Source organism: Python bivittatus, unplaced genomic scaffold, assembly GCF_059951505.1.
Source record: "Python bivittatus isolate LINGU-HERP-01145 unplaced genomic scaffold, Pbiv_v1 ctg000270_np1212, whole genome shotgun sequence".
NCBI classification, from domain to species: domain Eukaryota; kingdom Metazoa; phylum Chordata; class Lepidosauria; order Squamata; family Pythonidae; genus Python; species Python bivittatus.
This window is the reverse complement of record NW_028277050.1, coordinates 432,168-447,020: the sequence shown is the minus strand read 5'-3', so window position 1 is coordinate 447,020 and position 14,853 is coordinate 432,168. Positions and strand designations below refer to the sequence as shown.

The following is a 14,853-nucleotide window of genomic DNA, read 5'->3' as shown; positions in this document are numbered from 1 at the left end:
AAATAACTCCTGTTAATATGGGATAAGTGACCTCTGATAGGCTTCAGTCTCTCAAATTTTGTTTTGGAGTCAGAGGCAACCAAGTGTACAAGCTCCTTTTCATTCCTGGGTGATTCTTGCATGTTTCACAGGAACATTGAATAAAGTGTTGAGGGCTGAGATACAACAGCCTCCTCATGGAAATCCAGATGGTCCAACCCTGTTGGCTTTCCAGAAGGCGGTAAAAACCTGATTTTTCCCATAGGCACGAGGGCTGAATTGTTAGCCGAGCTTGATATTGGTGAATCTGTGATTGAGGCTTAGGTGTGAGATGCATCGGCTTTTGGACTTTGCCTTTCATTTTATTATGTTTGTTGCTTTTGTGTTTATCTTGTTTTTATTGTTTTGCATTATGAGTGGCACAGAGTTATTTGCTTAAGATGGGTGGCCATATAAATTTCCTAAATTTCTATGGCCACTCATCTTAAACAATGGGGAAAAGGCAGTAATATAACCTCCCATCAACTTGATATCTTTATGACGCATGGAGGCAGCTATTGAAAGTGAATTTTGTCTGGACAGTATCTGTAATGGAAAGAAGGTATAACCTTGAGGAACAGGAGGAAGAACCACAATCAAGACAATGGTCAGATAAAAGAAATCTGAGTCCCAATCAGAACTGTAACCTGAGAAAACGTCTCAGACAAGCCCCTCCCTAGTTCTCACGAAGATAAGGTAACAGAGGGGGGAAGCACATTCAAACTTGCAAGATTCTGTTACAATAGCTCTATAATAAAAGTTGTATTAGCCTGTACGATTTGGTTTCCTAGCTTGATCTACCTCAAAAGATTGACAGTATCGTTTCCAAGTGAGATTAAGTAGCCCTTTCCTTCCAGATGTCAAAGAGAAAGTTACTATCCCAGCATTTCCTCTGATGTCTTGTTTTCTGTATGAAGGGAAGGAACCTAATTCCCACAATCGTTCTTTGAATATGTGAAGCTGAAAGAAAGTCATGCCTCTATAAATGGTTGTAAAAAAATTAAATAAACTGTTTTTGATGACTGCAATATTTTAGATGGAGCCAGTAACTTGACAGAGAAATGTACACGTATTGATTGTAAATGCAACACTTTTTAAAACTGTTACTTGCTTTAGGTACACATTGGTTCAGATTCTCAGCAACAAAAGCAAGCTTGGATTCTTCACATGGTGAATGTAATGGGTAACCAGGCTCTGAAAGACCAGATTTATTTACTTAATTTAATTTGTTTGGGTTTAGTCGTAGTCTGAAAAAGAAGATGGGCTGAATCAAGACTAAGAGGTCCTCCTCACATCTCCCTAACTTGGCACAAGAGTGCCCCTGTGATTGCTTTTTTCTGCCATGTCCTCATGGTGTTGCCTTTGTTTCATCCCTAGCCCACAGCTGAGCCAGCTTAAAGTCATCCTTAACTGTTCTAGTTTTAGAGCAGCTTGTCTTGATACATGTTCTGCCATGGAATTGATCTGCCAGGCCTTACCCATGATGCATTGCTGATGCACCTGCAGATTGGGATCTGCCCATTTCTACTGGCCACTTGAGGCTGCTGTGAGCAGCCCCCCGCCCCCGCCCCTCCCCGGCCATTTGGGCTTGGTCTGAAGAGAGTCTCGATACCTGGCTTTCACAGAGGCACCTGCCCAGATAATGTCAGAAGAGGACTTTCCAAAATGCTTGTCAGGCCTTATGTGAGCTCCTTAGAAACACATGGTTAACACTCCTTTAAAAAAATGCTAGGCTTGTATTTTTAAATAAGTCCAGGGCTCTTGAGAGAGAGTCCTGTGCCACACAGAAATGTGATTTGAATCAGGAAAAAAAAAATTGGCTTCTGCCAGTTGTGTGTGTCAGGGAAAAAACCTCATTAAACACGGGAGACAGATACACCATAACATAAGTCACTTCAAAGTTCTAAAAGCTTTATTAAAAGTTAGTTCAATAGGCAAGTAAAGTTCAACCAATAGCATACAAGGTACTTACTTAGATTCACATTGCAATGCGGACCATCACGATCAAGCGGTCAGGTAAGACAGCTTAGCCGTGTGGCACCGACCCCCTCTTTGCAATCCTTTTTATCCACAAACCACAGACATGACTCCCAGGATTTGCAAGTGAATCATAACTTCCTTGGTGCTGATTTTACCATACTTTACCATACTTCCCTTGTCACATCTTTTCCTATCAGCAGTTTGCTTAGTCTTGCAAGTTTACATATTTCCTGTTATTGCCCTACAGGTCACATTTTAGCTAACTTGGCTTTATTAAATGCAATCAAAATTAACATTAAAACATACAAAAGGCTACTAAAATTTTCCTCTCACATGTGTTACTAGTTCTGGGTGCATTACAGGCTTCTTATTGCTTCTGCCATGAAGGGGTTTCATGTGGCTATAATTTTTATGTTTGGTGGCCATGGTTAGGGCTGTTGGTGGCCATGATGAGGTTATTTCAAGTGGGCCAATCACAAATGTATCTTTTTCATGACCATCCACTGGCTATTCCGAGTGTTGTCAGCCAGTGTTGTCAGTTGGAACTGGACTTGGTGGTCACCATAATTCCCTTGTAGAACTACTCAGGGATAGAAGATAGTTTTTCCCCATATCCCTCCTTTATGCCTATCAGCTGTCATATACAGTGGTACCTCGAGTTACGAACGCCCCTCCTTACGAATTTTTCAAGATACTACCAGCTCCAGCCCCAAAAATTTACCTCTACTTGCGAACTCCGCCTCGAGTTACGAACTGGATCCGCGGCCATTTTCCCTGCTGCCACGCTGTCACGGCTTCCTGTGAGCGAGATCGCGGTAGCAAGGAAACGTTCGGTGAGGCTTGTGGTGTGTTTTGTGGCGTTTGGATGGTCTTTGTGGCGTTTGGAAGGTTTTTGAGGTTTAAAAATAAAATGCATATGTTTCAGAACTGTTTAGCCATATTTACATTGAACCTTATGGGGGAAATTTGCCTCATGGTGCGACCAAATTCAGAGGGCGGAACGGATTAACCGTATTTACATTGAACCTTATGGGAAACTTTACCTCGAGTTGCAACCAACTCGAGTTGCAACCAGAGTCACGGAACGGATTAAGTTCGTAACTAGAGGTACCATTGTAGTCTATTTTTAAAGATGGGTTTAGTTGTTGTTCAGAACTAGACCCCTGTTCAGAAATAGCCCAAAGGTCACAAGTGCAGAGCAGCCATTGTGCTGAGCACGAGCACTGGAAGTGCTTCATCCTGAGCACCCCACTGTACCCGTGACCTGTTAGTTGGGCCATGCACTTTTCTAAGCACCCGCTTATTGCTCAGTTCCATTCTACTCCACATTAGCAAGTGTGATTGGGGAGTCATTTCCTCACCAGCAGAAATGAAGCTGGGAGCATCCATCAACTCTTTTCTTTAACTTGATCCGCAACAGATGTGTAAGGACAATACTCTTCACCGGCTCGATTTTAAAGAGTGGCAGTGGGGAAGCACAATTTATGCTGGCATACCTTCCCACCCGCTCAAGGATCAGTGAATAGCACTTTAATGTGACTTTTTGGAAGAGTTCTAAGATAGTTGAAGTTAATTTCTTCTGAAACCATGGGGAATTTCAGAACCATTGTGCCACCACTGGTTCTGTTTGTAGATATTGAGAGGAAGAGTCTAGCTGAGTTATCATGTTAAGTCCTCTATATAATGTTTAGGCAAAATAACACTCCCACCTTTTAAAATTAAAAAATGGCAGGCCTTTGATTGAAGATGACCTGTTAAAGATGGTAGCATACCATCTTTAATATATATCTGTATTTCTTGGCTTTTTTTCATTGCTTTATGATTAAAAATAATTTTCCTAGTTTAGAAAGACAACAGCTGATATGATGAGAAGATATTCCTATGTGAATTGTAACCTACAGTATTCTGAATTTGTTACCTTTTGTTCCTCCTTGGTTCAGGATCTGTGAATCTCCCCTCCTCCTAGCTGCAAAAGAAAATGATGCCTCAGCCATCCGGAAGCTGGTAGCTAGCCATACCTGTGATCTTCATGAACGAGGTAGTGGTCCAACCTACTCATTATGGCCCCGTTGCCTATTAAGAGAAAGCACAGTTTGGAGTGAAGAAGTGATGGTGGTAGACATGTGCGGTTGGTTGGTGTGTGCCAAGGAGCAGGATGGCTAAATGCCTCGAACTTCCTGGCCTTCCTTGTGGGAAACAGAATTTTTGCCCCTCATGAATCCAGAAGGCACGTGTGTGGTTAAGTCCTGCTTCAGGAGCATTCACATCGCCTGTCAGGAGAGAGGCCACATACTGCTTTTTGGATGACAGGAGATCTGAGGAATAGAAGTGGTCAGCACTATACCTGTTGTGATCTGTAAACACAACTGCCATGTGTAAACTAGTTGTGGCTATCTCTAGGGGGACCCTCACCAGATCACTGCAATGTCACATGACATCTTCTCTTTCTCTGACCCTGTCTGTAGGTGCTGTTGGGGAGACAGCTCTTCATGTAGCTGCATTATACAATAACTTAGAAGCTGCTCAGCTCCTGATCAGTGCAGCTCCAGAACTTGTGAATGAACCTGTGACCTCTGAGCTGTATGCTGGTAATTGTTACGATTTTTGGATTTATGTCTCACGCTATGAATAAAATCTCAGTGAAGAAAAAATCAGTGATCATAAACATAATTAATCATGTTTCTGCTCACAAAAGGGAAAAAATAAATAATCCCAGAATATATTTTTCTGAAACTCTATTGAAATAGAACTAGGTCTTTTCATGATACCTAACTATAGAAAAAAAAACTAATGGAACTACTCATGGCAGGATGTTCCATAACTTTTCCCCAATTACTATGCAGGCCCACTTCCAAGTCTTCAGATGACAGTAAGGCATGGTGGAACACCATCTCAGTGGGTTAATGTACAGAGGCTGACTTTCCCATGTGAAGGCTGCACTTCAATGCATATTTTATTGAGCATGAGAGCTAAATAGCAGTTGAGAAGAGTGACTTTAGATGCATACAGGCAACCTATTCTACAATAAATTGTGATAATTTAGCCATATGGGTCCAATTTTCCTCTACAATGCCCAGCAACAGTGAAATATTGGGTATGTTATAGGATATGTGTTTGAGACGTATGGGACATGTTTATAGCTCACTTGGCTAATAACTTGCCATATAAACTGAGTGTGCATCTGAAAATGTAATTTGCTTTGTTTAAAGTGGCAGTATGTCTGAGCACCTGATCTGTGTTGTAAACCAATGTTTTACTTGTTCCATAAACAATTTGAAATTTGAGATGAACAGTGAAGTATTTGAATTTTCAAATGACACCAAATGATAAGAACAAAAAGAAATGGAAAGAACTAAATTATATACATGGACAACAAAATGACTCATTGTAAGTGAAAGCAATCCAGGCTTGCAGTTCTGATGGAAATGTTTGTGATTCTGATGGAAAGACATTTTTCTGATTCTGGTGGAATCCCTAGAATCCTCAGTGTTAAGACAATAGCAAAAGAAGACTAATTCCATGTTAGAGATTATTACAAAAGGAATAAAAAATACAACTGATGATATCATAATGTAAGTGGATATAATAGTGTAACTTAAAGTACTACATATTCAAAGTAGGAAAGTATTGTTAGCTCCATATTGTCAATGTAGGTGCTGATGCTAAGAACAGATGCCCTAGACCATTTAGGGAGTTCATGGAGGGATCTGAATCAAGGACCTCACAGTTCAGCCTTTTTGCCACTGCCTCATACCAGGCCCCTGAGAAGTATCTTCTAAGAAATTCAAGATGGAATATTAAGCAGTGCATTAAACATTAAAACTCTTGAATGAGAACCTGAGTATTCATTTTTAACGGCAATTAACTTTGCAATTGCATTAATAATTAAATCCAGCCTCCGTACTAACACTGAATCAAATTCAATTCCCTTCTGCATTTAACCCAGATGAACTTCTTTGAAAATGCATGAGGCTGATATAAACTATAAGTGATTTAAAATATGTATTTATGTTGTTCATGAGTTACTAACTTATAAACTAGATTCATCATACAAAAGCTGCCCAGGAGGCTGATCATAGTTTCCAGAGGAATAACCAGTTTCTGTTGCAGAGGAAAGAACAGAGAATTTTACAATACCTTAAAGTCTAACAACATTCTTGTAACTTTGTATTTTGTGGAGTACAGTTGTCCTCATTTCTCTTCTGGTCCCATCAGGGAGAGAAGGTGCTGCCTAGAGGAAGACAATTAGAGCAATCTGGATTGAAGCAGAATACAAAGTCTCAATAGATATGATGGACCAGATTAGATTCTCTATGGTCCAAAACCCAATCTTTTAGCTAGAATGCAGGCAATTATTTTAGCCCTAGTCCTTCCTTTGAATAGACTGCCAAAATTTGCCTTGTTATAAGCCTACTACTTCTTGTTGCAGGCTTTTTCTGTAATGCCAACTTCTTTTAGATGTGTGAGGGCTATAGATTTCATGAAACAGACAGGAAAAGTCTCTTTGGGGGCTCCCTCTTCATAAGAAAAATCTGAGATCTATTAGTTAAGATCAGTGGCTAGTAGCACTTCTTGGTCCAACATGGGATTCAATTCAAAGGATCGCAATTGAAAAAGACTAATGATTAGTTTTGATGACTTTCTGGAGTCAGTGTCACTAGAGGCCATGATAATCTGATGAAATAGATTATAGTCCATGAAAATGCATGCCTAAGCATATACTTTAATATGTATGTGTGTGTACACACACACACACACACACATATATATATATATGGAATTTCAAGGGTCTACAAGGGTCTTTGCTAATGTTGTATATTTCAGGGGAGACAGCTCTTCACATAGCTGTGATAAACAAAAACCTGGACTTGGTGAAAGCTTTGCTTGAGAAGGGAGCAGATATAAATGGACCACGTGCCACTGGATACGTTTTCAGGCGAAGAAGTGACAGTCTTTTCTATTTTGGTACGTCTGCAGTCAACCACCTTCTTTTTCGATAATCTGCAATTTGCATTATACCTTACATATGTGGAGGAAACAGTATGGTAAAGAGGAGCATTTTGTCATTTGAGCCCACCTCCTGCAGTTGGCAGTTGTGTTCTGAGACACAAGGTGCTCTCCTCCAAGAGACTGTGGTCCTCTCAATTATTATGCCTCTGTCACTGAAGGTCCCTGTGGTTATCTTGCAAGTGGTGGGTCAGGAGGATCGCTTTGAGGAGCAAGGCTAGTTGGAAAATCACTTTTCTTGCAGTGGTCTGATAAAAACAGGAATTCCGTCTATGGCGCCTGATTTAGATGGCAGCTTTTACTTGCTCATTGTCACAATCAGTCCTCCATTGAGGAGCATGAAGTCATCAACCAACCCAACGTCTCCAGATGTAAAGGAGGACAAGACTGTTGTGTAGTCTTTTCAAAATAGTTTTGTAAGAAAGAGAATCTAAGGGTATAGCTTTTCTCATTCCCACTCAGCAGTTTGCATCCAACTGCCCAAACCAGCACTAAGCCTTAGGACTGTGTAAGCCAGGGTTTCTCAACCTTGGCAACTTTAAGATGGGTAAACTTCAACTCCCAGAATTCCCCAGCCGGCATCCCCAGCCAGTTTTAAAAGCTTTTAAAACAAGAGTAATAGTGAGATTCAGTATGTTTTTGTGTTCCTAGGGATATATGTGTGACTAAAAAGTTTATTCTTGTTTTAATTTTTGATCTTGTTTTTGTTTCTACATGGGGGCTAATGTTTATTGCTATCATTCTTAGGCTGTTTTGGTTGGTTTTTAACCTCAGCATGGATATTTTAATTTTTATTTATATAGCCTACATGCTGCCAATAATTATTTGATTGTGGCGGGGTAGAAGTAAATTAAAAAAAAAACAAGTTAATAAATAGAGTAATGATCATTTTGCCCTATGAGGCAAACTGAATTTAGCTTGTGTTATGCATCTTTAGCAAACAGCTTTCTCATTTAAGTGAAAACTAGCCCATACATAGGAGGGAAACACCGATGCCAGATATAAGAGAAGTATGTTTTCTTCTCATAGTAGTCTATAATTTTATTATCACTGCCTATTTTTTCCTTAAAGTTGCAAATAAACTATTTTGATATAGCTGGCAAGTTGCATTATTTCAATAGCATTTGCAATCCTTGTATAAGGTAGGCTGATATTGTTCTGTTCCCACTGAAGAGGCTAAGGGAAAGATATTAAGGACACCTCATAATGAATTCATGGTTGAGGTGAGAGTTGAGTCAACGGCTAGGGAAGCATCTGCACCCCTTTCTGAAATGGCTATCGTCTGATTGCTCCCAAGGAACTATTGTTAAAAGGAGTGAAGTATGCTGAAAATCTCTTAACAGAGAATTCCCAGTCCTGGTACCAACTCCTAACCTATTTAGAGAAGGCCACATTGGTTAAAATCTGGTACATCCATGGGAGGAATTGGCAAATTCTCATCAAGAACTAATTCGATCTGATGTGTGGACTAAAACAGCAGCTTTCATGCTTCCTGCATGTTCTCTTTTCAAAAAAAAATGCATCAACGTGTTTTGAAAACTGCTTATTTTGAGAGAAAATATGGTTCTGAAAGCCGATTGGAATAATAATTTTGTGCATTTTTAAAAAGAAAGAAATTAGCAGTTAGGCCCATGGGACAAGAACGTGTAGCAGGGATACAAATCAATGTAGACTGATTTGTCCATCCCTAGCATAAGTTGTGTGTTCCTATGCCATTACTTTGACTTTCCCTAGGGATGTCATGTTCTTCAGTCGAATTCCACTACAATTCAGATAAATGGATCTACTTTAGCTATTAGCAAGCTGTTCCACCTCTGGTTTTCTCTGGTATTTTGATTCAGAGACTCATTCCCCCCCAACAACAGCTAAATACCCAGCCAACAGCAATCCAGATATCCCAGTTGGCTGCAGTGGAGCTGAAGATTGGCCACGCTATGCTTAGAGAGCTCCCCCATTACCTGTTTCAGGCCGTAATTAAGCCATGCTTAATAGATCAATTTTCGAGCATTTTGGTAATGACTCTTCATTAATCTTCACTGTGAGTAAATTGTAACACTCCAGAGAGAGGGTGTGAATGAAAGGCGGGTATCTCCAGATTCTGCCATCCTCCTCCTCCTTTGGCTGCTTATATTCCAACTAATTTCCAATTCTTTTGGGAAATGTACATTCTCAGAGATTATCTGGATTAGTTTAACGACAGTGGAGATGACATTTTTCTTAATGCAGTAGTATAATATTAAAAGATCTGTATTAGTAACACTGGTGTAATGGTAATGAAATATAAATATGTAATCACAATAGATGCCATGTATATGTAGGGTGTACGTGTGCATGTACTTACTATTTTTGTCTTGGATATGTTGCTCAAGAATATTTTCAAGCTTAAATGTTGAAAAAAATAATCTCCCTTTTCTTTTTTTCTTTCTTTCTCAGGGGAACACATTTTGTCTTTTGCAGCATGTGCTGGGAATGAAGCAATCGTGCAGTTGCTAATTGAACATGGTGCTAACATTCAAGTGCAGGATTCCCTCGGTATGCTTTCCTCAAAGGGCCTACACATATATTAAGGGCATGTGTGTGGGAAGAGAAGGTGCTTCTATGCAACTCCTCCCTTGAGTAAGGGAAACTCCCTCCCATGCTTCCTGCCATTAATAGTATGCTGCAGATGTAGGCAGCTACTCCTGGGTCAGTTGTGTAGCTCAATATTATCTAGTACAGTGCTCCTTCTTGCAGAAGTCACCAAGGCCCCTTTCTGACCTATAGAGTAATCATGTTTGTGGGGGGTTGGGGGAGAGAGGTTGGCTTCAGGCTGCATTCCTTTGTCCCCAAAAAACACCCAAGTAACCTTGCTGGTCATGGAAAACTATAACCTCAAGTTGCAGGGGATGGAAGCATGAGACTGTCACATGTATATGTGAAGCCTAAAGCAAATGCTGAAAAAAATGCAGATGATCTAAACTAGCTTTAAGAGCCAAGCTACATGATCAGAAGAATCACATTGTTCAGTTTTAAGCAATTATCACTTCAGAATGCAGACAAGGATTATGTATTTGAATACATAATGTGTTAGAAGATTCTTTTCTGTATTGTATTTGCTTTTTATGAAGAGAGATGCTATACGCATTTCATACACTGAATCTTGAAAAGATGCATCCTCCTCTGGTTGCCCAAAATGATACAAACTGACTACAGCTGGTTTGGGTGACCCTGTTGTTTAAACAACTTGGCCTGGAATCTCTTAATTTAAAAATTAAAAAGTGTGTTCCAAATCATACAGCAGCCAAAACTTTCTTGCACAAATATTCAATGCATGAAACTCCATTCTTCAGATTTTAATGTTGGGCTCCTTTTCCTGCAAAGCCAAAACAGAAGGTTGAAGAGTCTGAACAAGGATCAATGATTTACCAATTTCTCCTTAGGATACAGGGATGAATTTTCTTTCTGTTTATCCCTGACAGGTAATTCAGTCTTCCACATCTTAGCCCTCCAGCCTAACAAGGTATCTGCATGTCAAATATACGATCTCCTCCTTTGTTATGGCAAGAAAGAGAAGGGTTTGGGTGACCTGGATGCAGTCCTCAACTATGAGGGACTCACCCCATTTAAACTGGCTGGGGTGGAGGGCAACACCTTGGTGAGTAACGTAGTTTCTTGACTACTTGTTTTTGTTCTTTCTGATTTGAGGTATATGCCACTTTTTCAGAATGATTTAAAGGTGTTCAAACTAGGTCTACAATAAAACCGTAAGACCCTAAAACAAAATAAAGCTACAAGTGATGTATATTCAGTAAGCATCCTGATGGCTCAGATAGTTGTCTCTAAGTCCAGTGAGGCAGTAGGATTGTTCTTATCTCGTCCCTTTTCTGGGCTCACTTTCCAATGAACTGCAGACTTCAAAGCCTCCCTGAATGAAGGTGGGGAAGATCCATGACCTCTTTGAGAGGAATCTTGCCAGATTTCCTTTGAAAGCTCTTAGCCCAACTTGTACAGTGGGGATGGCAAGTCTTATTACTTGCCACTGCCAAGCACTTCTCCTTCTTGAATGTGTGTCTTTAAAATCTTGTAGGGAAAACTATCAATCATCTCCTTCCTTGTAAAACTGGAGGAGGATGTGTTGTGAGCTTGGCAAGGGGCTGCACAAAGGAGAAAAACAACATATTGCCAACTCTGGCAAAGCTTGATTAGCCCCTTCATGGCTCCCTTCTGGCAGGCAGTAAAATGATACTTTTCCCTCACTCTTCAGGGGTTGGATTTTAAAGGCTGATTGCTAGGTTCCCCTCCGTTTTGGAGCTATTTAATCTTTGATCTTAATTTTTAGTACATCACTGAGCAAATTGAAATGCAGCCTATACATATTTTTTAACTAACATTTTTTTCCTGACCATTTTATTTTATTTATTCATTTATTTGATTGATAACATTCCTTTTCACCAAGAGCTCACGTTGGTGAAACATAGAGCTTTCTGTTCCATATTTTCCCCACAATAAAAGCTCAGTGTAAAGTCAAACTGAGAGACAATGGTTGACCCATAGTCCTCTGGTGACCTGAGGGTGGACTCAAATCCAGGATCTCCTTGATCCTAGTCCAGCACAGTACATCAGCCTTTCTGAGCTGCTGTGGTATAAAAGACTAAATGATTTGATTTACCAGGGGAAACCCCAAATACCTGGGCAAAAAAAAAACATCAGAGCAAACATTTATTAGCATGAAAGAACTAAAGGCTAGTGACCCTAACCTTAAGTAATTGGCTTGTGACACTACATTAAAATAAAGCCGCATACAAATATACAGTTATAAATATTAGTATAGCATATTTGGCATGTGTGTTCTGGACAGGAAATTCCATTTCAAGGTGGAAGTTTATCAAATTTCCAGGCCACCCAACTATGGGTTGTTTCACAAAATTAAAAAAAGACAATGTTATATAAAAAGACAACACTCATTTGAGAGAAAAGCATAATTTTCTTCCACATCTCCCTCATTTTGAAGGGATCCATGTCAACACATAACCCAAGGCCTGGGAAAAAAGCCAAGTTTTTAACAATTGCTTGAAGGCTGTATGAATCTCTGGGGAATGCTGTTCCAATGGGCAAGTGCTGTGACATAGAAGGCCCGCTTCCTGGGTCCTGCTAGATGACACCATTTAATTGGTGGGCCCAAACAGAGCCAATTCTACTGGAATGCACAGAGCAGGCAAACCAAAGAAAATAGACAATCCCTCAAATAGAGAGGCTAGTTAAATGCAGGAAGACGTCTATGAATCCAGCTATGTAAGGCACGTTATTGATGGTTTCATTATATTCTCTACCTTTTTTATTGGCTTGCATTTTGGTAAATCTACCATTAAAAGAGAGAAGCATTATGACAGATATCAGGTGTGGGAGCAAATGCCCCTTCAACACAAGGGTCCAGGCTGACTGAAATTTTTCTTTTCTCCAAACCAGATGTTCCAGCACCTAATGCAAAGAAAAAAACACATCCTATGGACTTTGGGGCCTTTGACGTCAACCTTGTATGACCTTACAGAAATTGATTCATGGGGTGATGATCAATCTCTCCTGGAACTTATTGTCACCACAAAAAAGAGAGAGGTATTTTGTTGGAGGGAGAGGCTGCTGAATGATTTTTCTCAAAGTGCTTTCCTAGTGGAAAGTCAAGTTTATTCAGTAAGAGCAGATCATCTTTTCTGAATGCAGATTCTTTTCTACATTTTATTTTTCAAAGTGCATCCATAAGACAGTGTTGGATGCCTTCAATGTCTGCAACATGTTGGAGATTCTGTGGCAGACATTTGGAGATTTTCTGACTGATGAGCTCTCGTACAAAAAGATCTCCAAAGAGTAGAAGATTTCAACAATGAAAGTTTTCTGATCAACTAAAGTAAGAAAGCCATTGCTGTATTGAGTGTTCAAAGAATTTCAGGTGCATTCTCTCAATATTATTCAAAGCAAACCTTTAAAGTAGACACCGTGACTATCCCTGCATTACCAACAGTGCAAGCTGAAAGAGAGAACAGCTTTCCTAAGGTCACCCTGTGATCAAAAAAAATATATTTGCCTAATCTTTACTGAGAGCTAAGGACCACTTGTACCCTATGCCACTCTCATGGTCATGTTGGTTGCTGATTAGAACATGCCGTGTTTAAAACAATTGAAGGAAATAATGCTACCAACTAGCATGGGAACTGGGTCTTGAATGTGGCATTTTTAGTATATATGAGCCGTGAATGGTTATCCCTGCTCAAAAATCTCCCACAACTTCAAGCTATATTCTGCTTTTGCTATCATCTTCATCCTTACCATCTTTACAATCAGTGTTATCCATTTTCCATTTTTACATAGTGAAGGCTGCTAACCAGAAATGCAGCACTCCATCTCCAAGTAATGAGAAACATTGAATCTTTCAATTCATTCTCCAGGTGGAATGCATTCTTTTAAAAATGATCCAACTACCCCCCTTCAGGGCTGCTTTTCCGATCTTTGAGAATTATTTGTTTCTAAGAAAAAGGCTGAACACAGGCTACTTTATATCCCTCAGGCCCGAAGGATCCTCGACCTTACTCCTGTGAATGAGCTGGTAAGCCTGAAGTGGAATAAATATGGACGGCCATATTTCTGCATTCTGGCCTTATTCTACGTCCTGTACATGATTTGCTTCACAATGTGTTGTGTCTACCGGCCACTGAAAGAGCGGAGCTGCAACAGAACAAATGAAAGGGATAACACAATCTATGTTCAGAAACTTTTGCAGGTAGGTTCTTTAACATGAGTCTATTAAAAATGTAAAAATCACCTATAACTTTCAGTTCCAGGAGACCAACTCCTCCACGCACACAAAGAGAGTACAGAACCAGATATAACCAAGGACAATTGAAGAACAGTTGGCCTGTGAGGCAAAAAGTAGTGACATTGTCCATTTAATGTAATTGTGTGTGTGGGGGGGGGGGACTGTACAGTAACAAGATGGCACCAGAACATAATGACAGGCAAATTAGTAGTTAAGGGGAAAAGTGTGTGGACACTATTAATTTAGATCATGGATTTTCCAGACAAATGACTTGTCACATTACCATTTTGAAGAATGTTGTGGGACTATTTTGTCTTCTTACCAGAATTTTTTTTGTGGAAAGGAAGTAGTGGTGAGATAATGCAGGATGGTAGTAAGCGGAAGATCTATTGTCTAGATGTCTTGTAAAATTCTGTGATCAAGGCAGAACAATGGCACCATAAAACTTCATCCTAAATCACTTCAGAAGATGCACAATAGGTAGTCAAGTCTTCTTGTTTGAATGCAGAATGCAACAACCCCAGTTAGGCTAGAAGACTATTTAGCAACTTGAAGGGCTTGCAGTTTGAAAGAGGAATTATGCTGGGTATACAGTAGATGGGCACACACAGCTAAGTGGCTTTTATACGAGAACCAGAATAATGTACAGTTAATGTACTGCAGTCAAGCTAATTGTAATATAAAGATAACAATTCAGAAAACTCCCTGAAAATTGCTCTTTAGCTTTTGTAGGAGTTAATGACCCAACTATGAGAGAACGCATTTTTGGCAAAATGGAAATATATGTAGAAAGATGGTGGAGGGTTTTTCATTACCGGTGTGGCTGCTGTTGTGCTCCTGTGAGGAAGGAGAACAGCACAGTTACTTGAGAGCTTCCTGACTGTAAACTGTGGTTGTACTAATATGTGTGCAGCATTTATTTTCTGTGCCTAACAGATTATAGAGGATTGTCTATATGAGCCACATTGTGGATATACAATAACTGTATGCAGGGCTTCATTTCATTTAGCACTAAAGTGTGGCAGTAAATGTGGTGGGAGATGTGGGTGTTCATTCATGCT

General features: G+C 39.9%; 1 protein-coding gene across 1 annotated transcript in view; it reads left to right on the top strand.

Annotated features, from left to right (window-relative positions):
- The window catches only part of LOC103049250 (transient receptor potential cation channel subfamily V member 6-like), an 81,649-nt gene that overhangs the window by 48,607 nt on the left and 18,189 nt on the right, over window positions 1–14,853 (top strand). The window contains exons 2-8 of the mRNA XM_007432870.4: window positions 3,939–4,036; window positions 4,464–4,586; window positions 6,823–6,963; window positions 9,439–9,537; window positions 10,464–10,639; window positions 12,451–12,597; window positions 13,544–13,756. Coding sequence (XP_007432932.1) covers window positions 3,939–4,036; window positions 4,464–4,586; window positions 6,823–6,963; window positions 9,439–9,537; window positions 10,464–10,639; window positions 12,451–12,597; window positions 13,544–13,756 — 997 coding nt within the window. The remainder of the gene's footprint in view (window positions 1–3,938; window positions 4,037–4,463; window positions 4,587–6,822; window positions 6,964–9,438; window positions 9,538–10,463; window positions 10,640–12,450; window positions 12,598–13,543; window positions 13,757–14,853) is intronic.